The sequence below is a fragment of the Leptinotarsa decemlineata genome, unplaced genomic scaffold (genome assembly GCF_025532065.1).
Source record: "Leptinotarsa decemlineata unplaced genomic scaffold, Ldec_3_MD MMD2_tig00003798_RagTag_RagTag, whole genome shotgun sequence".
NCBI classification, from domain to species: Eukaryota; Metazoa; Arthropoda; class Insecta; order Coleoptera; family Chrysomelidae; genus Leptinotarsa; species Leptinotarsa decemlineata.
Window position 1 is genome coordinate 2,972,440 of NW_027412596.1, and position 27,784 is coordinate 3,000,223.

The 27,784-nt window shown below is 33.7% G+C and overlaps 2 protein-coding genes across 3 annotated transcripts in view; both read right to left on the minus strand.

Moving 5' to 3' along the window:
* Positions 1-27,784, minus strand: part of LOC141483638 (uncharacterized) — a 565,103-nt gene that overhangs the window by 537,132 nt on the left and 187 nt on the right. The window lies entirely within an intron of this gene.
* LOC111507816 (KICSTOR complex protein kaptin) lies at positions 3,780-27,751 on the minus strand. Of its 2 annotated transcripts, none has more exons than XM_074178468.1 (9): positions 27,600-27,751; positions 27,180-27,492; positions 21,585-21,667; positions 21,343-21,528; positions 17,799-17,965; positions 17,472-17,735; positions 13,535-13,670; positions 4,086-4,244; positions 3,780-4,029 (listed from the first exon to the last, which is right to left on the minus strand). In XM_074178468.1, the coding sequence occupies exons 2-9, from the start codon at positions 27,403-27,405 to the stop codon at positions 3,946-3,948; spliced, it is 1,305 nt and encodes a 434-aa protein (XP_074034569.1). In that variant the 5' UTR covers positions 27,406-27,492; positions 27,600-27,751; the 3' UTR covers positions 3,780-3,945. The 2 variants fall into 2 exon arrangements, with proteins under 2 accessions (XP_074034569.1, XP_074034570.1); XM_074178469.1 differs by having other exon boundaries at positions 27,548-27,667.

Below are 27,784 nucleotides of genomic sequence, written 5' to 3' on the forward strand. Positions count from 1 at the left end.
GCATTAAATGTTCAAATTGTCTTCCATCATTCAATAGGACCATTATTTCTTATTTCTGGCATATTTGTATTCAGGAAATCTCTGCACATTTTCCTGCCGATGTGATGGAGCTCAGTCGTGTTGGGAATACTCATATTTTCTCATCAGGCTAAGTGAAACATATCCTAGAAACTCAGAGTCCCTGATAAGAAGTTCAAGTAAAATTCTCCGGTCAGAGATGTTTCAAAAAAGTTTGGGCCAATAATTTTATTAATAAAAACACCAAACCATACGTTAACACCATATCTCTCTTGAAAATTGGTAACTCTATGTAAATATTCATTTTCTTGTGGCCAATGATAATGTATATTCCTGTTGAAACATCCGTTATTGGTAAATCTATTTTCATCACACCACAATTTTTATTTGCAAGTTTCATTATTTTAGCGAAATTTTCTAATTCAGGATACAATTTCTAATAGATTGCCAGAGATTTGGTAGCATTTCTCAATCATCTTGATTAAAAAAAAAGCATATCCACTTTTTCGTCATTAGAAAAATTGAATAACTGTTTTATTTTGTTTCACTAGTTTGGACTTCCATTGTCTACTATATAAAATGATTTGAAATCCCTGAAACAAGTAAAAAAGAATAATTAAAAAATAATAGTTGAAAATAACAATTATATTAAGCAACAATAAACCTGAAATGAAATGATAGTGAACAGTTGATCGAGTGAACAGTTGGATCGAGAACCAGTTCCAACATCTAACATCAGCAAGGAAGAACGTAGAGCTCTGAACGGCCTACGTAGAGACAACACCATCAAGATCCTACCTGCAGATAAAGGAAACGCTACTGTGGTAATGGATACCGTTCTCTACGAACAGAAGATCGAAGAGGTTCTGCAGAAGGGACGATACACAAATATCGTACGGGACCCTACTGCATCAATCGAAAGGAAGTTGTACCAGATTTTGAAAAAACACCAAGTCTATTTTTCAGACAAGGAAAGATCATGGCTAACACCGCACCACAGAGAGCCCCCTCACTTGTATGGTCTACCCAAAATCCACAAGAAGGACGTTCCGCTTAGACCGATCATCAGCTCCAGAGATTCGGCTACTCAAAACTTGTCTAGATTTTTACTTCCCTTAATACAACCATTACAAGGAAAAACATCGTCTTTTGTGAAGAATTCAAGGCATTTTGTCGAACTACTAGGGTCAATTGAGGTTACACAGGAAGATCAACTAATTAGTTTCGACGTGGAAAGCCTTTACACCAACGTTCCGGTCGAAGAAGAACTCCAAATCACACAGAGAAAGCTATCCGAAGACGGGAACCTGAAAGAGAGAACGAATCTACCTATAGAAGTAATTATGGAATGACTAGGATGCTGTGTACGAAACTGTTATTTCCAACTGAAGGACGAATTCTTTACACAAGATGAGGGACTGCCAATGGGATCGCCACTTTCACCAGTCATAGCCAACATATATATGGAGTGGTTTGAAACTCTGGCCATTGAAGAAGCCCACCAGAAACCTCGAGTCTGGTTGAGATATGTTGACGACACCTTCATAATATGGAACCATGGGAATACTGAACTAGACGCCTTTCTGAAACACATCAACAGCGTGAGACCTTCCATCACTTTCACAATGGAGAAGGAAATCCACAATAAATTGCCATTCTTAGACGTTTTGGTGAAGAGGACCGACACTAAGTGGGAAACATCTGTATACCGAAAACCCACTCATACGGGACAGTATCTGAACCACGAATCCAACCACCATCAATCGACAAAAAGAGGAATCATCAAGACTCTATTAGACCGTGCTTTTGGGCTCTGTAATACAAAGGAAGGTCTCGAGAAGGAACTAGACATCATCAAAAATGATCTTCAGCGGAATGGATACTCCAAAGCGATGGTAGAAAAGACTTTGGCTAAAAGACAGCAGGAGCCTCGCAAGGAAGAGAAGCCGTCACAACCAGTGCTTGCACTTCCCTACATCAGAGGATTATCGGAGAGGATAAGAAAAATTGGTTCCAAGTACAACATTAGAACCTGTTTCAGATCCGGTAACACTATCCGTAGCAGCCTCACGAAAACCAGGCCCCCAAACGCGGACTGCGATTCCAAGAATTGCATTTACCGAATACCCTGTGAGTGCGGAAAATCCTATATTGGTGAAACTAAGAGGCCATTGAATGTTCGCATTGCCGAGCACAAGAAGCACACACAGCGAGGAGAAACCAGCAAATCAGGAATAGCAGACCATGTTTGGACCCATCAACACAACATCGAGTGGTCCCAAGCTGAGATCTTGCACAGAGAGGAACATTGGTTCAGGAGAAAATTTAAGGAAGCCGCATACATGTTGTCCAACAACGTATTTAGCCAGGCCAGCGTAGATATACGAAACATATGGAAACCCATCATCAAACGAAAAATGACCAACTCCCGCCAAAACGGTCATCTCTCACAGAATCAGTGAAGCGGAAAATGGAAAGTAGAGAAAGTGAAAGTATTTCAACGGCCTATAAAATAGTCATCTCTCGGAGGAATCAGTCCAGTCATCACCCGAAGACGATTGTAGATACCAACAATCGAAACGTCGTGAACTAACGTGACTTGGAATCTCTACATTTTTTTTTATTATTTTCTTTTTTCATTCCTTTAATTTTTATTTATTCAATTATTATATTTTTACTTGTAGGTTATTTCACTATCCTTTCATTTCAGGTTTATTGTTGCTTAATATAATTGTTATTTTCAACTATTCTTTTTTAATTATTCTTTTTTACTTGTTTCAGGGATTTCAAATCATTTTATATAGTAGACAATGGAAGTCCGAACTAGTGGAATTCATCACGAAACATTGTCAATCACCTTCAAACAAATGTTTTATTTTGTGTTTGAATTAACTTGGCATTCACATTCATGTATTTCATGGCTTGCTTCAAAAAATGAATTATCGCTTATCAGGTTTCTCCTGAATATCATCAATGACTTTTTTGATACAGTATTTTTATTAGTTAATTCTTGTTGACATACTCATTTTCTGAACAGAAATACTTGGGTAGCTACAAATGGCTTGGTATTGATACAAAGATTATTGGTCTCCTTTTTTCAAGACAATCCTGGATTTCAGTGAATATAAATATTCAGGATCTTAATGAACGACATCACTGACGGGAGAACCCTGTATTTCAGTAAAATACGAAAATTCGAGTTCTTAATAGAAAAATGATAGAATATTGATGATGTGCTTTCGAGAAAAACGTAGAGAATTTCATATGTTGTAATATATCAATGAATTTGTAATTACAATGACTACCAAAATGTATAAAAAAATATACGGGTCCGTATTCAAAAAAATATATTGATGGATTTCAATGAACGAAACGTCGCATTGGAAAATGGGTTGAACCAGATTATGAAAAACATTAAATGAAGCAAAATGGTCCTCTGTCATTTTTTTATATTTTTGAAAACAGAGGCGGTAGAGCAAAAAAAATCTGTCATTTTCAGTTTTTTGCAAATATCTCAGAAACGGTTGATGATTTTATCGATCTGAGAATACAGTTATGTTGCATTCCTAAAAAGGCAACTCGTAGGACCTACCGTTTCCGAGATAGCGATAGTGGTATCAGCTAAAAAACAGCCTGTATATATGGATTTTGTTGGAGAGAAAGTACCTATTAAATAATATATACTGACATTCAAGAAGGGTGTACAATTCTGGTATGTGGGAGCATTGTTGTGTTGGATATTTGAAAGACTAGAAGGAAAATTTGAAATAAGATGGCTTTTATTAAATATATTTCATTAATCAAAATTTGTGAATATTGAAGTTTTAATTAGTTACATCCGTAAAATAATTCAAACAGTAATTGTTAATGGTTCAATAATCTGAACTCATGCAATAATTTGAACAGATCAAGTTATTACATACCCTATCATGAAATCACTTCAGATATGTTTGGTAAGGCGAGGTTTTGAATTTTTTTGTCCAAAATGGTTTGTAATCTTGATGAATCATGCTGAAACAAAATTTGGTTTGAATAATTTTTATTTTGGCAATGAAGCTACCATTCACCTGCAATACATGAACTCCTCTCATGGATAAAATGACAAGATCTTTAACTCCGTCACCAGTTATGTCAATATATTTCAAACCTAAAACGGGCGCTGATATCTTTTTCAATTCCTCCAAACACCAATTCCCCTTTTTATCTTTTTTATACATCATTATTTTCTAAAAAAAAAATTGAAAGTATTAAGATCATTTATTGTATGGAATAACGTATAAGTTTATCCAGGGAAATATATTTCATTACCAGTAACTAATTATTCTTGACATCTCCGTCCTCCTTTGGTATTTGATAGATCCCTGAATCTCATACCCTTGAATACGGTTCAGCAAAAATTTCAGATATAAAAACTACAAACGTTTTTACATGATACTTAGTTATCGCTCGTCTCGCTAAGTCAGTCTTAATTTTATGTATTCTATCTATCTATCTAAAAGAACAATTTGTTCAGGCCAGTCACAACTCACTTACAGTGTAGGTTAATGGACTGACATCTATCAGAAAACAACTACTCCCCTGGCTAATGCCATGAAGGGCGTTGGGATTATATCCACAGGTGTCAGTGCAGGATTCTTCACTGAAGTTATTTCTGCAATGCTTTTGGCGATACAACTGCCGGAATCGATTTTCAATTATTGGAACGGGCACTTGAGTATTGAAGTTTATGATTTTCCACAATCAAAAATCGAATTCCTTTCGGAGTATCATTTCTTGAACAAGGCTGAAACCGTTGAATACATATCAGCGTTTCAGGATTCGCACAAAATGTCTCGTAATCAGAGATAAAGGAAGATTCTGGATAAAGTAATGAACTGAAAGAAAAATGGTTCGGTTGGAAAGAAAACTCATTAGATATAGTTAAAATAATAAAGGTTAGTATCGTTCAGAGCAAAATAATAGAAATATAGGATCTTTTATATAAAGAAATTTCATTGGAGCATCCCTTGTTAAGATACAGCCCCTTAAAGGGGGTACATAAAATTTGTATAACAATTTTTTTCACACGCACTAAAAAAGTTACAATATTGAAATTAACCTGAAGTTTTGTACTACCAAAAAGACACTTAGCCAGAAATTAATTTGATTTACCCCATGGTTGTAAGGGGTGGAAAACGCAACCTCTGAAATTTATTTACAATGTAACATTTTGTCTTATCATTTGTTTGTAAATTTATTTCCGATAGCCTGTTTCATTCTAAACAAAAAATGTCTCTTGGGTTTTTTGCCCAAAATAAACCAGTTCGTAGCAAAAAATTATTTTATGAACAACTACAGAGATACATCGTCATAAATGCGAAAATACGAAACTAATCTATCTAGTAGGTCGCATTAGCGATAGTGACAATTAAATTGGTATGACGCTGTCATTTTGTGAATTTTCGAAATTGAATTAATACTAATTGTGTGTTGTTGTTCTGTTCTTAATTTGTTACTTTAATAATTCACTTGTTATTAAAATGGCGTACACAAATGAGGAAATGGCTGATATGCATTACGTTTACGGTCTGTCGCAGGGGTATGGGTTAGAAGCTTCTAGAAGATATGCTAAAAAGTATCCTCAACGGCAGCATGCTTCACATAGAATATTCGCTCGACTTCATCAACGATTACGAGAATATGGTTCATTCGACAAAAGAACGCAGGATTGTGGACGCCATTGAGAAGTACGAACACCACAGCTTGAGAAAGCAATACTTAATTTGATTGAAGAACAACCTACTACCAGTTCTAGAAAGACTGCTTTCCAGCTAAATGTTGATCATATAACGGTATTTCGAATTTTGAAGGAACAACTCTTATACCCTTACCATCTGCAACGAGTACAGGCACTGTTACCGCGAGACTTTCCGAACCGTCTTGAATTTTGCAATTGGATGCTGGAAATGATTAGAAGAAATTGTGACTTTCCGAAGACGATAGAATTCACAGACGAATGTAGTTTTTCTCGGGACAATATTATTATTTTCATAATTACCACATATGGGCTGATGAAAACCCTCACGCTATTGTCGAAATTAACCATCAAGAACAGTTTTCTCTTAACGTGTGGCTCGGAGCTATTGGGGATGATTTAATTGGGCCTCATTTTCTACCTCCTCGATTAAATGGTGAGGCATACGTTCAATTTTTAAGAGAAGTGCATCTACTACTGCTGAAGGAAGTTCCTTTGGGCGTCAGAAGGGATATGTTTTTTATGCATGATGGGGTTCCCGCCCATTTTAGTCAAGTAGCACGTCATCATTTAACTGAAACATATGCAAATCAGTGGATAGGTCGAAGAGGACCACAGAACTGGCCCGCTCGATCCCGGATTTCAATCCTCTTGATATATATTCAATAGGCAAAATTCAAAACCAAAATAGCTTGCAAAATTAAAAATTAAGCTAGTATTATCGGAACATCAGTTCAAATAAGAAAACACATTCTCGAAAAAGATAGACACTTTAAAAAAATCTGTTAGAGTGAAATAAGTTAGTTTTAGTCAAATTTATCCCAAAGTTGTATCATACTGTATTGTAAGTAGCATAATTTTATCCATATTGCCCAAGATTTTATCTATTTTTCTTACTTTTTGTTTGTCTAGTATTTATTCGGCCTATTTTCCCTCAAGCCGAAATATAATTTGCTTAACTATAACACCAAATTCACAAAATTTAATAAAATGTTTTGTAGTTTCTACTCCATGAAGGCCATACATATTTTTATACAAATATTTATGTACTTACATATTCTTTATAACTTCTTACGAAACAAGAGCTCTGCTCTTATCGCCAAACCACTTTGTTCACATATTCTGTTTTAATTGTACTCTAATCTGAATACGTTGTGAATAAAGTTATTATTATTATTATTATTATTATTATTATCAGTTTTCATTGCACCTGTAGTAAGGTATAGCTGTTTTCAGATGCTTCCACTATAGGTTGTGGCGTTTTTTGTGAAAAAGCAAAGCTTGGGGTTTCTGGAACAAAGTTGAAGCAACAAATCACCTTAATTGGTTGGAGCTAAAGGCAGCTTTTCACGGCTTAAAGTGTTTTGCTATCAGAAATTTGAAAAAGGTCAATATATTGATGCATCCTGTAATACAACAGTAATAGCATGTATTTCAAAAAACAGGAGTACAAAACTCAGACATCTCAATGACTTATAGAAGGAAATGTGAGAAGGGTGTGAAAGTAGAATAGTTTTTGTCAGCAACATACATATTATGTTCTTCGAACAACTTGATAATAATAATAAGAATATTTATTAATATAGGAATCCTAATATACATAATACTGTTATAACAATCACATTTTGAAAATACAAGCAAAAGTATAACAAGAATAATAAAAATAAATAAAATCAGAGGATAGAGTGTACAACTCCCAATAGACCAATGAACTGAAAAGCTGATATAAATGTGGAAGATATGTTAAACATATTTTTCTTTCAGATATTTACTTAAGACGGTTTTTAAAAATTAAAATGGAGTCACTACATTTAATATCATTGGGAAGTTTATTGTAGTCCAAGAGACCCTTGTGGAAAAGAGAAATCATTGTCATGGTATATTTTGTTCAGGTAACATATAAGTTCTTATTCCCTCGTGAAGGGTAATCATGGATTTCATTTTGATAAGTTATGAACTGGTTGAAATAGGTAGGAAATTTGCCAGTAATAATTTTGAAAATAAATATCATGGAAAAATAGGAAAGCCTGTCTTTTACAGATAGCCAATCGAGAACCTGAAGCATGGTCATTATAGGGGTGTATCTATTACATTTTAGGAGTATACGCATACATCTATTTTGTAGTTTTTGCAAAGAGGATATAGAGTTTGCATCAAAAAGGTTGAGAAGTGTTGGACACTAATCAAAATGAGGTCGACTTATCGTATTATAGACTGTTGGTGATGTTTCAAATGTCAACGAGTTACTAATTCTTGTAAAGAAGAATATTTTTTTAATAATTTTGTTATGAATGTAATTGAAATGTTTTTTTAGGCTCAGAGTATTGTCTATCATAAATCCGAGGTATTTGAATTCCTCAACCAATTCAATTGTTTCACTATATATTTTTATGTTTATGAATTTTTTGTCGATTAGATTATATTTATACTGAATGGTTATGATCATTGATTTGGTTTTGTTTATATTGAGTTTCATTTTATTGATATTGAGGAATTCGGATATTCTAATAAGCATATTATTAATTTTTTTGATAGCATTCGTTAAGCTGATATCGCTTGCTGTCAGCAAAGTGTCATCTGCAAAGAGGTTTATAAATTCACAGTCCTGAATATGATTGATGTCATTTAGATATAAAATAAACAGTAACGGACCTAATACACTACCTTGTGGAACACCGGTATTGATGGCTTTTTTTTGTTGAAATGTAGTTGTTTACTTTAGTACACTGTGACCTCTCTTGTAAATAACTAGAGAACCAATTGAAAACATTGCCAGTCAAACCATAGTACTGTAGTTTCATAAGTAGAATTGAAATATCTATAGTCTCGAAAGCTCGTTTAAAATCGAGGAACATTGCTACAATGTACCTATTTGCATCCATATTAATTTTCCATTTGGATAGTGTTACTTGAAGAGCAGTTTCACAGGAATGACCAGCTCTAAACCCTGATTGGTATTCCATTAAAAGTTTATTTGTATTGATGTAGTCAAGAATTTGATAGTACACAGCTAATTCAAGTACTTTTTCCAAGCTTGGTAATGTATTGATAGGTCGGAAATTGATAGCCTCGTTTGTATTGTATTATTTTGGGAACTGGTACAACTGTACTTGTTTACAGCTGATGAGGAAAAACACCAGTAGTAAGTGACGTATTGATAAAGTTCAAGATTATCGGACCAATCACATGAAAGATACTTTTCAGCACTTTATTATTCAGAATATCTGAATTGCACTTGCTGTCTAAAATATTTACTAAAATTTTTAGCTCATTCAAGGTTAAAGGCTTAAAAACTACCAGAATGGATTCAATTATTGGAAGGTTATGGTTTGACCAAGGGTGGGCTAAGGGAATACTATTTTTAATTGATACTATACTATTAATGAAAAAAGAATTGAACATTTCAGCCTTGTCGTAATCTAAATTAGTTGTTGTTGTTTCAAAAATTATTTGGGTAGGTATAGGTGCATTATTGGGTTTGATGAGAGTTTTGAGTGTTTTCCACATTTTTCTCGGATTACTTGAACAATTATCTATTTCTGTTTTATAATAACTTAATTTTTTCATTTTGAGAAGATTCACCACTTCATTTCTGTGGTTTTTATATATATTTCAGTTCAATTGTCTTTCGTTTACATCAATACTACTCCTAAATGCTTTATAAGTCCTATCTCTTGCTTTGCTACATACAACAACTTCATGGTCATACCAGGGCAGTTGATTTGTGAATGATTTCAATGGTGAAATTAGTTCTACCTGCCTTTTTATATTCTTCATCAGGTTGTCGTAAATAACATTAACATCAGTTGAGTACAAATCCCAATTTTCCATTATTAATCCAGTGTTCAATAAATCAAGTTTGTTCCTGCTAAAATTTCTAAAAAATTTTTTTGAATCATTATTAAGATTTGATGAAAATTTAATCGACATTGTTATTACACTATGATCGGCAATTTTGGGAGTATTGTGAACTTTCACTTGAAAGGTACCTTGATTGGTCAATATATAATCAATTAAAGAGCTGTTGTTGATATCACCCTTGTAGGTTCATTAACTAGTTGTTCTACACCAAGTATAGCTGTGAAACTTTTGAATTGTTGTACATTTCTGTCATTATTATTTAAATAATTCAGATTAAAGTCACCGTTTTTTATCGAAAAAATGTTCTGTCCAAATTTCAAAATTTCCCACGAATTGACTAAAGTTAGAATTAGGTGAACGATACAAATAGCTTAAAAGTATGTTCTCACCATGCATCATAAAGCTAATTATTGAACACCAATAAACCTTGCCAATACAAACTTTTTTATATATTTTAAAATCAAATTCCCTCCGTAAATAAATCACACCACCAGTATGCCTGCTAGATGGAACAATTCTCACAATTCTGTAGCCGTCAATATCAAGTTCAAAGTCTTCAATGTCGGTTGTTGTTCGGGCTTCACTGAGTAAAACTACTGAAGGCTGGTAACAAATGATGTCATGCACGAGTTGGTCATGATTTGCTATTAGGCTTTATATATTTGTATAAATGATATCAGTATTAAAGGGTATATTGGGATATTGATTCAGTTTTTTCGCTTCTGCTCAGGAGAAACATCCACAATTGTTGGTATATTGTTGATATAACGGATCTTCTTGTTGTTTACTCCCTGAGAAGTGAGATCCGCAAGCTTATACTTGACTGAGAGATAGTATTCTTTTTGTAATTTTGTTTGGTCACCAAATACAATTATTCCAGGAACTATAATTTTGTTCTTGTTCCGTAAAACATATAGGGCTTCATCACTGTTCGACAGAACTACTTTGATAGGTCTGTTTCTGTCTTCGGAAAATTTACCAAGTCTGAAAGTCTTTCTGATGGTTACTTCATTAGAAAGGTCACCAAGAATTTCATTGAAATTTTTTATATCTTCTTTGGCCCTGTCACGCTGATTATTCAGATTCGATTCTTGGATATTACATACAATAATATTAGGTGCCCTTGATTGTCTTTCATGCATCTCTTGTACAATAAGAATGAGATTTTCGGTCATATTCTTTTCATTAGCTTTTACAACCATTTCTTGCAACTTGTTTCTCTTCTACCAACTTTTTGTTGATTTCCAATACTTCATTTAATTTTTCAATGATTTTTGGTACTTTCTTGAAATTTTCTTTGCAGTTTGTGCAGAAGTAGAGAAGATTTCGTTTTTAAATTACGACTGCTTTTAGTTCAGAAGGGGCTAGATCAGCACATTTTTCGTGATATACTACAGCACAGCAATCACAGACAGCAACTTTTTCATTTTCATTTATAATTTTGGTAACACTTTTGGCACATTCAGGTCCATTCATTTTGTAGCTGAATTTCCTGAAGCCGGTCCTAGTTGTTGGGATATCGTCAGCCGATGAATGATCTAGAAAGAAATCTATCGATGCCGAAAACGAATAATTTGGTCAACCGGATATCAATATTTTTGCTTCATGTATCAATAAAAAATGTGACAAATACATATTTTGGGATCCAGACCCAGACTCGGACTTACGGGTATTGTAGTGGTACCAAATTTGCCAACACAGGCATGGTGCCCGTTATTTTGTAACTTATTATCTGACAAACCCATAGATATTTCACCTTCTGAATCACTACTTTCATCCCCTTTCTTAACTCATAACAAACCTTCTCACCCTGCTTCATCACAAACACTGAGTCGTTGGATCAAAAACACATTACAAAGCGCAGTGGTGTGGACACTAACATTTTCGGTAGATACAGTGTTCGGCACTGAGCCACTTCCTTAGCATTTAGATCGGGTGTCAATATATATACAAGAAACACAGCTGGTTGAACTGAAACTTCCACCGTATTCAATACGCTATAGTTTTAGGTGATTCAAATGAACATTGAATGAAGGGAATTTTCAGATTTATTAGTTACAGTATGTTCAATGATATACATTTTTTCTTTGTATAACATATTCACAATATATCTTATTATTTGTAGGAATGACGCACTTTAATTATTTCGCTAAATGTTTATCAAATACCAAAGGAGGACGGAGATGTGACGAATAATTGTAAGATTGGTCGACTTACCAGAAGGAAGATCAATCTTAATTATTCGAATATCATAGTCCTCCTTTGGTAGGAGTGCCGACTCACCACTTAAAACTATTTTTCTTCCCCAACAAAGTGCGAATGAGTCACAAAATCAGACTGACTAAGCAGGACAAGCGATAAATACCTAGTATCATATAAAAAAGTTTTTAATCTGAAATTTGTGCTGGACCATATTCAGGGGTATGAGATTCACGGATCTATCAAATACGAAATGTTGATGTTCGACTAATTAAGATTGATCTTCCTTCAGGTAATTCGACCAATAGAGCTAGTCTGGCGTGGAACTATATACCATCCAGTTGGTTGGCAGCAAGGGTGGTATATATACCTAAAGTGGGTCGGAAAGACCTACACTCTAAATCGGTACGACCAATAAGCCTTACCTCTTTTCTACTGAAAGGACTTGCGAGGATACTGGACGTAAATATCAGGAGGGTTGCATGCAGCCCCACTGAATGACCACCAGTATGCATATCAAACCAGCAAAGATTCAACATTAAACAACCTTGTAGAGAAAATTACCCAATCCCTTGACAACAAGGATATTGAGGTTGCAGTATTTCTCGATATTGATGGAGTATTTGACAATGATTTACCCAAATCTATAGGATCATCTTTGTATAGGTAAACAAAACTGCAACTACGACTATTCAAGGCGAAGCCATTAGGTTCAGGGTCAACAGAGGCTGCCCTCAAGGTGGGATATTATCTCCCCTTCTGTGGTCGCCCCTGACGGATAGTCTGCTTGATGCCCTCGACAGAAGAAAAGGAGATCTGTAAGCATATGCAGATGACCTTGTAATCTTGGCAAGGTCCACGTCGGATAGCTTGTAAGCGGATGTTTGTCAATCCCAGCAAAACTGTGATAATCACCTTCACCAGGAGGAGAAAAATGGACATTTTACGCCAGTCCCCCCCAATAGTGAGGTCATTCCATTTGGAACGGAGGTGAAATATCTTAGCATTGTCCTTTATAAAAAACTCACCTTTAACGCTCACTTGGAAAAAGTTTTACACAAAGTCAATCTGTCCCTATGGACATGTCGAAGGATTTGTGGTAAAACTTGGGGTTTAGGTCCCAAACAAATTCATTGGATTTATATGATGTTTGTCACACCAATGATCACTTATGGAAAAATTGCCTGATGGTCGAAGGCTTTACAGAAAACAGCTCAGACAAAGCTCTCTGGCTTACAGAGACAGGCTTGTCTGGCCATCAGTACCACACCGTCAGCGGCGATGGAGATCCTTCTAGATCTACCTCCTCTCCACATTTTTCTGAAGAGAAATGCCAGATGCCAGCAGATCACATACCTGCCTGCCTCGCTGGGAACCAAATCAGGTTTACAGAGTTTGGCAGAGCCGTACTCTTACCATCTAACCTGAAAGACCACTCACCATACAAACTAATCGGCTTCATTAAGAAGCTGAGTTTATTTGGTCGAGTGTGAATAGGTGTGAGCCACAATAAACCCTTGTAGGTTGCGGTGCAGTGTCGAATAGACCCACGGACTTTTGACCTAACCTAAGTCAACCAATCTTACAATTATACATGCACAATAAAGATCGCTGAATGAACTTTCTTGGTTTACCTTGCAAAGAAAATTTCTTGTATAGTTATTAGTTCAACACAGTTGAGAGGTTGTTTTCTCGACCGATAATTTCAAAAAATCCACTTACTTCTCCGCTAGTTCCAATTAGGATTTCTTTCTGTCCATCAAAATCAATATCAGCGACTTCACAACTTGATAATACACTCGTAGAATCGATCCTCGGGAGCGTTGCATAATTGCTTAAGCCAAACTCAAGCACATCGCTAAAAAATTAAAATTATTCATGCAGCTGAGTCCTATTGAAATCTACAGATAAACAATATAAACTTGTCAAGGAATGAAAGTATATAATGATAAAACTAATGTTTATTTTATACTAGCCACTTTTTGACTTTACTGTCTTTTATGAATATATGAATTTCGTATTGAAGTTATTGCTATACTACTCAAGTGGGAATATACTGACAATGGGCATTTAATCAACTTGGAGCTCATACTTTTAGAGAAGTTGCTGAGGATGTCGGCATATTGGTTGGCTCATGCCATGCATTTTTTTTTAATTTGGGCATTAAGCGTGTGGCAGCAAAGTTCCTTCCAAAATTGCTGAATTTTGACCAAAAAAACTGTCGCATTAGTATCGGTCAGGAATTACTGAATGAGATCAACGGCGATCCAGATTTGCCTAAAAAAGTTATGACTGGTGACAAATCATGGGTATATAGTTATGACATTGAGACCAAAGTCCAATTGTCCCAATGGAAGAGCCCAGTAGAGCCAAGGTAAAACATATTTTTTGGGCCTAGAACACAAAGCTATACATAAACTCTACATATTGGAAGAACATGTAATATACCAAGTAACAAACAGAAAAAAGTCAAAATATCAAAATAATGTCGATCTCTTTAAATATTCAAATTGCCGTCCATCGTTCCTCAAACACATATTCGCTCTTGCAATAGTTTTTTTTTGATGGCAATTTACTAGCATTTGTGGAGTTATAGACATGCAAGCCCTCCTTATTGTTTCTTTCAATTCGTCAATATTGCCAAAAGTTGGGTCGAATACCTTGTCTTTAATGAAGCCCCACAATGAAAAGTCCAGAAACGTGATGGTCATTGTTTTCTATCCATCGTCCTGACATAGTTGTATTGAGAAAATATCTACAAATAGTTCTGTGGTGTGGTGGGGATCCATCATGTTGGAAATACTGATATTTTCTCAGAATATTCAAAGACAATTCTTCCAACAACTCAATTAGAATCTGATAAGAATTCCAAATATATTTTCCCCGTCAAAGATGTCTCAAAAAAGTAGGGACTTTCAATCTTGGAGTCTATCACACCAAGCCAAACATCCAAAGATCTATTGGAAATTTGTAGCTCTAAGCAGAAAGGAATTTTATTGTCCTCAATTGAATTAATATCACTTCATTTTTTTATTAAGCACTGTTTGGAAGCTTTGGTGTAGTAATGAATATTACTGTTTCGATTACGAAGTGATCATCTTGAAGAGGAAGATTAAACTGGAAGATTGAACGGTTTAATCTTCTTCTTGAATATGATCACTTGGTGATCGAAACACGTGTCGAGGTTTTAAAAATAACGATTTGGTGTTGGGAAAAACTCTAGTAATATTCATCACTTCATTTATTACCGAGAATGTCTTCTGAACTTACCCAAAACTTAGAAAAATTCATGGTTTTCCTCTCACAAATTCACACGAATCATATGATTATTTATGTACTTGACAGTAAAACATATTAAACAAATCAATACATTTCAGTATACCTACTCATACATTTTTTCCCCACTATTTTTATTTACCAGAAACATTAACGTTCCATAAAAATTGGCTTTTAAATAGTTTTTCCATATTTATACATAAATTGCAAATTTTCAAAAGATGTTTGGAGTTAATGTATCTTTGAGTTCTAAGACATAGGTTTTACCTTTTCGAGACTTCACAAATATTGATGATGTTTTTTCAGAGACAAACGTCGGGAAACACGTGTTTTGTAATACATAGCTGATTGTGTTATTACAGTGGCTACAAAAATCGATGGAAAAAACTAGATGTCCGTATTGAAAAAAATTAAGTTGATATTGAATTCTAATGAGCAAAATGTCGCATTGCAAATTGGTTTATATCAGATTATAATGGAGGCGGTATAGCCAAAAAATGAAATTTGACAATTCTAGTTTTTGGAGAATTTTTTTATTTACTTATTCAATTAGAAATTGTCTACTTGCTTCTACCTCTCCTTTTACATTTACTCGGAGTACTTTTTATTCCTGGCTTGAACACTCTTTCATTTCTCTATATGAATTTCTGAAAACTCTTGCAAACTCTTATCTAGATAGTATTATCTTTACTAGTAGGAAAAGAAAAATTATGGTAATATTAAAAATTGGCATTATGAAGATACAATATACAATACCAGACACACAAAAAAAGATTTTTTATAATATGTAAGTAGTAGAAATTAGACAAAAGTTATTTTCTTTATCTATATTGATGGATGTAGCCGCTACTACATAGTAGCAGATACAATAAGTTTATTGTATAAGTTTGAAAATGTCCTTATAGGACGAAACTGCAGTAACGTTAGTTACAAATGAAAATGGTAAAAAACAGAAAGGTTCATCTCTCATTTTTCATGATTTTATTCATCCTATATTCTATATGAATTTCCACAAAATAAATAAGTCAGCAATCGAACAAATTATATGAACTTGGTATATGAGCTTGGTAAATAATAACAATATTAATACGTCTTTATACACCATAAAAAGTACAATTAAACAGGCAAAAAGAAGTTTCAGTATAATGGCGTATAGGCAGAGAATCAGCCAAGGCTGTTTTTCAACCAAACCTCTGAATAGCAATAATTAAATAACAATAACAAAAAAAGTCGTGATACTGCGATTACAAGATCAAGTAAATGCTGTAGAAAATTCCTTTTTGTATCGCCAAGGTCGGTAATGGACAAGAGACTTGACAATTAGATGAGTTATCTGTATTTCAAGCGAAAATTTACGCTATTGAATTGTGTGCAGAGAGATTGGGAGAATCCAACCTCACATACAAGTCAATAAAAATATTCTCGGACAGCCAATCGGCGTTGGAAGCTCTTGGTTCCTACCGAGCAACGTCTAAATTGGTAGCTAATTGCCAAAAACGACTCTCCTCGATAGGAAGACTTAACAGATTGCCTCTGGTCTGGATTCCTGGCCATACTGGCCTGGAAGGCAATGAGGCTGCTGACTCTTTTGCAAAGGAGGGTGCTACAAGCAGCTTCATCGAAGCAGAACCTGGATGGCAAAAATATTAATGGACTTCTGGCATAATCTTCCAGGACTGGCTCACTCCAAGGCGTTTATTCACCCTTAGAAGATTGATACCAAATAGTTGTTGGACTACAGTAGGAATAAACTACGGTGTCTAACAGGCCTTCTTACAGTTCACCCTCATTTGAATCATCAAATGATGGGACTCGGACTGTCGGAAGACAGTGTGTGATATCGGTAGAGCATCTGATACAACTCCTCTAGAAGTACAAAAACAAATTCTCATCATCTACAGCTTTAAAATGATCATCGGTAATTGACCAAGATGGTATTATGATTGTAAGTTTTGGAAATTTTGCTTAATAAAACTTCAAATATATCACTTTGGCTGAAAGTAATACAATTAAAATATGATGCTGTGATACTAATCACAAATTAGTATCAAATTTTGGTCTTATATTTGGTCTTGAGACCAAACAAATTTCTTTCTCACAAATTTCAGTTTTTTTTTCCAATATTTTTTTTCTGTCAGGACATACAAAACATCTTGACAAAATTATGAAAATTGATGTCCGATGGTGCGTTTTTACAACTGAGAGTATCGATCCTGCAATATTAGTCCACTGAAAATAAAAATCAGCATGAACCTAAAATGTGTGATTTGTAAGTAATATAACCACATCATATGCAGAACTTTATCAAAAGGCACGCATAAGTATATTTCAAGAATATACTTATTTGGTAAACTAACTTATTCGATAAACTAACGGTACTCACTGAAATATAACGGCTGGTAAAATTGTGTTGACAACAACCAAATTCAATTTTTTTGAAGTTCCACGAGATTTGATGTCCAACTCTCTCAAAAAAGTACTTTTCTCAAACGAATAATCTGTCACCGAATTAAATTCAGGAAAAATATAAACTTTTGAAATGTAGTTGCCAAACCGTGTAGAGAAATTATAGACTAGCTTGTTTGATACCACATCGACTTTGAGTAATTTTACATAGCCACATTCGCAGGCAAATGAAGTAATTCTCCTGCAAAAAAAAATTAAAGTTAGTGTAGTGAAGAACATCCAAGATTATAAAAAACATTCTTACTCTTTGAAATCATCTGAATAATAAATATCAATCCAGACAACAGGACTAGGAGTTTTTGAAAATTCCGGAAAATGGTCTTTATTCTCAATTTCCTTATATGTATGATCAGTAGTATTTTCTCGAAATATATGAATTTGATTATCACTACCAGACAGAACAAAAACTATCTAAAATAAGAAACTATCAGCAATATAATACCTTTATGAATATTTACAAAAAAGATCAGATTCACTAAAAAGGTTGAAAATCGGAGACAATCTTGTTTGATTGATAATGTATTTGAAATTCGAACTAGAAAATCTTATTTGAGTTATTTCCTTAATGTCTTCATATATTGAACAAGCAAGTTCAAGAATAAAAAGCCTGTATCACTTTCTTAAAATTCTTTAAGGCTCTTTGCTGCATGACAAAGGCACCTTTCACCACTTCTTTTGAACTGTGATTCCATAATGTGAGAGTCATTTAATGCAAAAGTCAGTTAACGTTTGTGGGGACGGTGTATTTCTATTCAACTGTATCCACTTTTTTTGCATTAGTGTAGTTTCATCTGCAGAGTACATTTTTATGGAAGAGAATAGAACTAAGAACTGAACCTTGTGGCATCCCTTTCCCACCCTTAACAGAAAAGTTAGTAAGTAAGTAAGTAAATTTATTCAATTCAGTATTAAGACAAAATACATAGTCGTCTATGACAAAATGATAAAAAAATAAAATAAAAAATGAATGAAGATACATGAAACGTAGAGATTATACAATTTTAATGAAAGTTACGGCTACCTAGGCAAGCTTGTATTGTAGCCAGCAAACTAAATAGTATATCTTTTCCTGTATAACCAAACGTAGTGAAGAGGGTATAGAAAGGAAGAGATAGTAAGAAGAAGATAGAGGACAAGAAAGAGAGAAAGACCTCTCTGTGATGCGCTCTGAAAGACAACTCTAAGACTTAGTAATTTGAAGAAATAAGTCCTTTTTGCAAAGAAATCTCTATAGGTTCTGCTGAACTGATTTATATTTCTTGGGACCAGAATTTTCAGGTAAAATGAGGATTGTTCATGTAATGAAGGGATTTTATTTTTTTTTTTCAGTGTTCAGATATGATAAAGAGATATTGGCGGCACTTATTAAATTATAAAATGAATCAAGTTAACTAGCTCTGCAGACAAAAGAACTGATATTTTAAATAAAAAAAAAATATCTGGATTTATAGGTCATGTTATGGTTACCTCAAAAGAAACGGACTATGGACTGGACTCATGCCAGTGAGATACTTCTCTCTCTCTCATCTACATATTCCTAGCCAAAAAATAACCCCTCATGATCAGAAAGAATAAACTGATCACTGAAGTTCGTACATATTTTTCAAACTGTAATTATATAGAGTGCGTTTCTTAATAATAATAATAATGGTATTTGAAGTTATTTTTGAGTCCATTTTGATAACTTCGGTATAATTCTAGATATTTTTGTGAAATGTTGTATATATCTTCTAGAAGTAATTATTTTTTTTGGGCACAGCATAATTTTATATTTAAATTGAAAGGGTTATACTTTTAGGAGAGGTTAATTTTTGGGAAAGAAAGTTTTTGGCTTTTTACTTCTCAATCTTGATACAAAAATGTGGGAATCTTTCAAAGAAAGGAAGGAAGCAATCGATTAAAAAAAAATAGCTCTATACCAAGATGTGTAGATCACATCTCATTAGCTGATAAGACAAGTGTCTTACCTCGAAATATCAGATATCTACCAGTGAGTGTAAGTGAAACTTTACCTTTCGTTCCGTATATTGTGTAGGAATCCTTTGAATGATATCTGAATCTATACCATTTCGAAAGCTTGGAATAGAAACTGAGTAGAGAAAAGTGTTTTTTGTATAATTCAGTGTTCATATGAAACTATTTGTTTTGAAAATATTTTTCTTTTGTGTAATTCCATGTTTATATGAAAGTAACTGTTTCGAAAGAGCTTTTTCTTCCAGTTTGTGTCTGAAAGTTACTTCTTTGCATAATCTACACATCTTTGTAGTTCCTTTTTTGAAATTGATTGCTTCCTTCCTTTCTTTGGAATATTCCCATTTTTTTTGTATCAAGATGAAGAAGTAGAAATCCAAAAACTTTCCCAATTTCATATTCTCGTGGAATTTGTATTGAATCATTTTAGAGTGAGAAGTGATACGGCCCCTTTTTCAAAGTAAAAATTATTTTTGAAATCCTCATTCCTATTCTGAGCAAATCTGGTCTCATGAATTATTTTCTCGCTAAACGTATGTTATTCATAAAAAAGAGTGACATCGAGACTGTTCTAAGAATGCCATGAAGAACTAAACAACCTGGCGGAATGTAATGGTTTGGCGCTAGAACGGGCAGAAATTTCAGGCAAAAATAAGGTGATGAGTAAGCTAAACACAAATCATCAGTTCCATATACTAGGCTTGAATCTGCTTTGATAGTACCAATCAATAATTACTAAATTATTTACTCGGCTCTCCATTCAAACAACACCTGGACAAAAGAAAGTTGTATAAAGAAGAACCCAAAATATCCAATAAAGGACTTATACAAATTAGTAGAGGAAGATAGTTGGAGTGGACGTTATCATAAAAAGTGCTGGAGACTTGTCAAACAGCTCAGAATTGGAAACAATTGTTATAGTGATAAAATTGTAGAATAGAATATTGAAATTATTTAATAATTTGCATATAAAAATAGGACTAGAAAATATAGATTTCAACTGTTATTTTCAAAAACACTTTTTGGAGATAACATTTATTGAAGATGAATCAATTTGGCAAATGTGGCGGCTTGAGAATGGTAAAAAACATACACTATGGCCTATAGGTTTTGTCAGGTGCTGTTCTTTCAGGGTGTGCAGAAAAGCAGCAAGGTTCAGTTAAACAGAAAAATGTTACTCACAGAATACCTCAAAGTCATTTTTATCATTTCTTACAATTACTGCTGAACTCAATGCAATAGTATACACTAACTCCAGTTTGATCTAGGGTAGATTGGTATCCGTGAATGCAGCTAGAAATATAGGTATCTGTGGTAAATTTGGGTTCACCAGCAATTATTTCTTTTTGACAGGAATTTATAGGTAAAAGTAAAAAACCTAAAGAACTTATAGTGCAAGAAACAAATTTTGTTTTCCACTCCATAGTAACGATGAGATTGGAACCTTTGGTATGAAAGTTGAATAACTTTTTTCGAGATCAATTGCCCTAACACCAAAGTGATATTTTTGCACTCGACGCGCGTTTCGCCAACAAAGTTAGCATCCTCAGGAGAAGAAAATTGATGTAGTTTTCAGCTTTTTTCTATTATTATTCTTTAAATACTGAGAAGTATGCGGAACATAATTGAATAAGTGTTTCAAATTATTTAGAATACTAGGAATTATTTTACCTATCAGGTCTGATAGGTAGGTAACTGAACAAACATAAAAATAATCATGCATATGAAGAAGCTTACATAAACCGTGACAAGCTTAATGCCAGCACTTCTTTCGAGTTTAGTAAAAATTGTTGAACTAATCTAAATTACTGACTCACCTCTTTGTTAACCATAGCATTATCTTCAAAAGTAACTAAATAGGTATGAAAAAGCTTATATGGAATAAAATTAAGTTCAACATTCAGACAACTTTGTGCTATATTTTCGATATTGAAATCTTCAGTTTCTTCGCCAGCATATATGTTCAAATATGTTTCTAAATGACCTTCAGAATCATTACTATTCTGTGAACAGAAAATTTTGATATCAATATGTTAATAATGAAAACTACCATGTTTACCTTTATTATTGTGATTCCTATTACAAATTCGTTGCTATTTGTGGATTTGTTAAAAGCATCAATAGATATTATCTCAGCCCCATCTAAAAATTATATTGAATTTTTATCATCCTATTTTGAAGTAGAACATGATTTTTACAAGTTTTGTTATCTTTTCACATATAGTCAGTGGGCATACTTGAAGACTGACTATAAATCAAATCATCTAAAGGAACAATTTGTTCAGGCCAGTCTCAACTCCCTACACTGTAGGTTAATGGACTGACTACTATCAGCAAACAACTACTCCTCTGGCTAATACCATGAAGGGCTTTGGATTATATCCGACAGGTGCCAGTGCAGGATTCTATACTGAAGTAATTCATGCATATGCTGTTGGCGATACAATTGCCGAAATAGATTTTCAATTATTGAAACACACTTGCAGACCGGTTTCGGGCTGTTTGGCCACTTGTCAGTGCAAGGTAGTGTCTACCATCAACATAAAGTCGATGATTTCCGATAATTGTTGATGATTCATTTATTTATTCAAAATTTGGGATACAAAAATGTAAATACCCATAGAAGCATCCACTGATAGTAGTGGTGGTTACAGAGATACACGGTATCAACAGATACAAGAAAAACTAAAAATTAATGAATTAATAAATTTCGTATATACTAAGCAATTATTTTTGCTATGTGTTGAATATTTTATTCATCGTTATTTTAAAGGAATTCAACGTAATAGAGAAAACATTTATATTACTACAATATTTGTCGAAAGAATCACATATTCTAGTAATTGGGGAGTTTTTGCCCAAATTTGTGCTGAAATTCGCACTGGCAAGTAATTTTCTGTTTCTAGTGTTCCTATGGGGAACATGATAAAAAATCATTGATACTAGATTGGGTGAGTCATAACAGTTTTTTATAATTTTATAAATAAAAACTTATTCGGTTTATCATCCTTCGTTGTTCTAGAAGCTGTATTTTGTTGTGAGATCGAATTTCTCTAATGCCAAGTGTTACATAAGTCTTCGTTATTTTGAAATGCAAGAACCTTACAAATCTGTTCTGGAGTCTTTCTAATCGTAATTTATGTGTATTATAATGTGAGCTTCATATGACACTTCCGAAATTGAGTTTACCATAAACAAATGCATAGTAAATAGATTTAATTGCTGCCTCGTTGTTGAAGTCTTTGCATATTCTGTAGAAAAATCCCAAGGTTTTGCTGCAGGAATTTATTACATAATCCAAATGGGGATTGAAAGTAATTTTTGTATCAAATTAGATTCTAAGGTCTTTAATTTGGTCTACTCTCTTAATAATATTATTGCCCAGGGAGTACTGAAAATGTATCGGTATGTTGTTTCTGCAAAAAGATATATATGCACATTTATTAATATTAAGTTTTAATTTATTGAGGTAGCAGTATTCTAAAAAAGCATTGAGGTCTTCCTGAATTTTTGAGCAATCTCTAATCGTTACTTTTCTGAAGATTTTCAAGTCATCAGCATACAATAGTACTTGTGAATGCTTGAAACAATCTTTCAAATCATTTATAAATAGTAGAAACATTAATGGACCCAGATGTGAACCTTGAGGGACACCCGAGGTTACCACAAATGGTGCAGATCTGTATCCATTTACGCTCACTAGCTGATTGCGATTGTGAAGGTAGGATGAAAGCCATCTAAGGAAATCTCCCTGTATACCGATCCCAGCAAGTTTTGAAATAAGAAGGTTATGGTCGACTTTATCAAATGCCTTACTGAAGTCAGTGGACAGTGAGTCCACCTGTGCTCGATTTTCTAATGCAGTTGAAATGTAGTCGGCATATATTACTAAATTTGTTTCTATGGCCCTCTTGGAGAAAAAACCATGCTGCTATGATTGATGACTTGATATAGTAAAACATAGATTCATAAACGATGCTTTCGAACAATTTGCTGAAAATGGACAGTTTACTGATACTTCGATAATTTATTACTGAGTTTCTATTACCAGAGTAATAGACACTACCTTGCACTGACGAGTGCCAAACAGCCCGAAACCGATCTGCAAGTGTGTTTCAATAATTGAAAATCTATTGCGGCAGTTGTATCGCCAACACAGTATGCAGGAATAACTTCAGTGAAGAATCCTGCACTGGCACCTGTCGGATATAATCCACCGCCTTTCGTGGTATTAGCCAGGGGAATAGTTGTTTTCTGATTGGTGTCAGTCCATTAACCTGAACTGAGACTGGCCTGAACCGAGTGTTCCTTTAGATGATTTAAGTTTTGTTATATTCATGATTCCCAGAAACATTACATATTTATGCAAGTTTATATTATATGCAAGTATATGGACGGTCGGTATCCGGGCGGTTCGACGTGGGTTTGTTCACTCAGTCAATCAGCCGATGTGTGAGTCGATGGTTCAAGAAAATCAAGCCGAACGCTCGATTTTCACATGCTATCCTCCAACCCGTGTTAGGAATCACACGTTAAAAGGTAATACCTCGTTAGTCCTTAGCTCGCACAAGTTTCGACTTCTTAGGGTTATTGTTCATAGGGGTGCGATAGCTGGTTAACGGAAAAAAAACAATTTTTTTCAAACAACATGTTATTACTCATTTGAACACTTATCTACAATAACTCTAAACCAAACATTTAATAAATGTGAAATTTGGAGAACTGAAGAAAAACAAATGAGACGCTATCAAAAAAAAATGTTGTAATGTGAATAAATTCACGGTTGAAATGAATATACAAAATATTGTATTAATTTACTCTTTTATTATTTCTTTAGGAATTTATAAAGAGAATTCTGATCTAATTAATCGTTTTGTTTATATAAATTTATTGTTGATCTAGATAGGACACTTTATACAGAGTGAGTGAAATTCCAGTTGATGCACGGGGATCTAGAAAACAGTTTATAGAGAACGTTGAAGGCGACAAAGTTTCATATTATAGAGCTTTCTGCTTCTCCATCCTTTAAAAAAAATTAACCTCTCCTAAAAATATACCCCTTTCAGTTTATAGAGCATATTATTAAGATGTTTGAAAATTTGAGCTAGGCCTTTTATTTCAAGAAATTTTCGGAATACCTTGAAAAATCTGTTTTCTTATTTCATTTCATATACGAATAGCGAGTGCAATGCTGAAACTAAATATTAATTCACCCACCGGAAATTCAAGGGCATGGAGAAACAATGATGAAAAGCTAACTTTATTTTATAAACTCACCTCCGAAAATCGAAAACATAGCGGTGCGGAAAAACAGTGATGAAAAGGTACTTTTCATATGTAAACGCTCCCCTCTCACCCCCACGGGGGGAGCCCCAATTGGAATATTTGAACATCCTTTCTTAATGTGTATCTAGGACCTAAGAAGCACTTATATACATACTAAATTTTAGCTTCATAGGACTCACCGGTACGGAGAAAAAGAAATAAACGAGTGAGTGTTAAGTGAGAGACTTTCACATTTATAAGTATAGATACATAAACCAAAAATTAAGCATTTGCTACTTATATTCATTGATACAAAATTTATAGTTACAAAATATTAACACGTATAATACGTAGTAGATAAATAATATGCTGATCACTGATGAAATGAAATGTACTACTCATTTACTCTTGAAAATTGCATTGAATCTGATAAATCCATTTCATTGCAATGAGGAAGACCCAAAAACAATTATCACCTGAATTTTTAATTACTGCAATCTTCACTGATGATGGCTAAATATTACTGAAACTTTTGAAAATTGTGTGATTTCATTATCAAACATGGCTCAGAAAGATTGGAAAATATGTTACATAATATAGGCTCGTATTTAAAAATTTGAAGTTAGTGGTGGCAAAAGCAATAAAACATCTTACAGACCATCAAAAGTTGCAATGGCAAAGTATAATCGATTTTTGAATATTTGTTTAAGTAAAGGAGAAATAAATTTAGAAAAAAATTGGATTTTTGAAATTTTTTCTGAATATCTCTTGGAATAAAGAGCCTAGCTCAGATTTTCTGAAATCTAATAATACTGATATAGGAATGTAGGCTTTTACGGCTGGCATCAATGTTTTGGTTGTTTTCTGGGTTTTTCCGTAATCTTCTTTAGTTATGACCTCCAAAGTTTTGACTGCAACTGCGGCAGTCATCTTCAGTGGCGTTGTTAAGTACTCTTCTTGACATGTCAAGTGTTGTTTCAGTCAACTGTTATTTCAGTTGACCCGGACAGTTGACAAAACCAGAAACCATCCAAAACCTCTAATAATACTCTTAAATATATTCAAGTAACACTTTGTGAGATTTTCACTGTACGTTTTACAAAACCACAACAAGTGTTATGGAATACAATAGCTTTCTAACGGTTGTTTATAGTGACTAAATTCTACCCAATATAACAAATTGGATCATATGACCTACTTATTTAATGACTAATAATTTTACTAGAGTTTAAGCTAATTCAAAATAGAAAGCATCATGAAATGAACTACCTGTCAGAGTTCAGTTATGAAGTAATGAAAAGTTTGAACAGTATATTAGAAATTTTACCAACTGTTCAGTGAAAATCTCACCATATAGCGTAACTTGAATATATTATGGATTTTCATCAAGTCTCGGCCAATTTCACATATAATAAGCTCTATAATATAAAACTTTACTGCCATTTAACCTTACCAATTCCAAGATCCCATGTATTGACTATATATTCATTCACCCCGTATATTTTTGAAGTTTCTTTTTTCATGAAAATGAGTGCAAAGATCACTTTGAGATGATCCATTTACTGAATCGAAGTCCTGGATGGCAAAGAGAATCCAATATGCTTCAAACATGGTGGGCACAGAGTCAAATTATATGCATATGCATAAGTACTCATAAATACACGCACATACAGAAACACCCTCACTCTTTATTACAAAATTGAATATATATGTATTTCTTAATCCTAAAGGAGGATTACATGAGCAAAAATGGCACTATGCTCTGGAGTTGATTTACTATTTGTTTAGAATATTTGTTTAGAAAAACCATCACTAGTATACCATAGTGATATTCTTCCTTAAAATAAAAAGTAATCAAAATTGTTGTAGTTTGCCTGAATACGCCTAAGATGATGCATTTTTTCCAACAGGTGAAGTAATGAGTGAGCCAACTACTTGGATTTTTTTATTTGTTGTTGTATTTATGACATTTTATCATTATTTAATAAATTTTGTTATAATTATTGCGAATTCCCAATTCAATTCAATATTTGACTAAGCCATATTGTGAAATGATTAGGTTTGAGCTGCCAGTTATTTTAATATACCTATTTTTACACATTTTTGGAGTTGTGTGCTGTTATACATACAGTTTCTAAATTGGTTATTAATAATTGAAACTGGAGCCTTCCAAAAAAAAATAGTTTTTCGGAAGGCTAAAAATTCAAGAACAGTATCCTGAGGGGCGTTTTACCAAGAAAATTGGGAACTGGCATGATCATAATTGTGCTGACTAAACATGCCTCAAGAATAGTGTTTTCACATATTCAGTTGTTGATTTTTTTTTATAATCTTATTGGTTATTTAAACTTTGTGGAAAAGCCTTTGGCAGAAGACATTTAACACTTACTTGGTATATAAGTAAAAGAAACTTCTTTTGTAGTGGGAATCAATAAACCAGAAGAAGATTCTTGAAAGTCAAAACAGAATATTTCCCTTTTCAAAGAAGCTACAAGGAGTTTTGTTGAACCATTTACTAATTGTATGTCAGTCATAGTGTAAATATTTCCCTGGGAGGGAGTATAAAAAAAATGGACATCTTTAAAATGTTCCATTTTTCCATGTTGAAGAGTCATATCTATCAAAGTATTATGCTCCTGTCATAGTCATCACACTTTTTTTCACTCTTGTGTTTTCACATCACAATAACTGACCACATTCAACTGAAAATAATTTAAAGTTTAATAAACAGAACTATGTAGTTTTCAACTCTTCAACTTGAATAGCAGTCTAGTCAATGGGAGAAATAAATAATATCAAATTAGAATACCCTCACTTAATCCATACAGAATTTTTTTTTCTCTCTGGTTACTCTGGTTTTAGGTTTTAGATTCAGATTAGGGTGTAATTCAAAATGTCACAATAGTAATAAGTATTCTGTGGCCACAGCATAGACCAATCATCGGTTATGATGTCTATGCCATACAGAACGTACTATCCACTGCATCAGAGCTC

Bases quoted from the DNA above. Each gene is read 5' to 3' on its own strand.
- LOC111507816 (XM_074178468.1), bottom strand. From the start codon at position 27,405: ATGACTCTTCAACATGGAAAAATGGAACATTTTAAAGATGTCCATTTT. The intron at 4,245-13,534 runs GTAAGTGGATTT...TTTTTTTTTTAG, and splicing joins TAATTGGAACTAGCGGAGAA to AAAATAATGATGTATAAAAA. The intron at 4,030-4,085 runs GTGAATGGTAGC...ATTTTGTTTCAG, and splicing joins GAGGAGTTCATGTATTGCAG to CATGATTCATCAAGATTACA.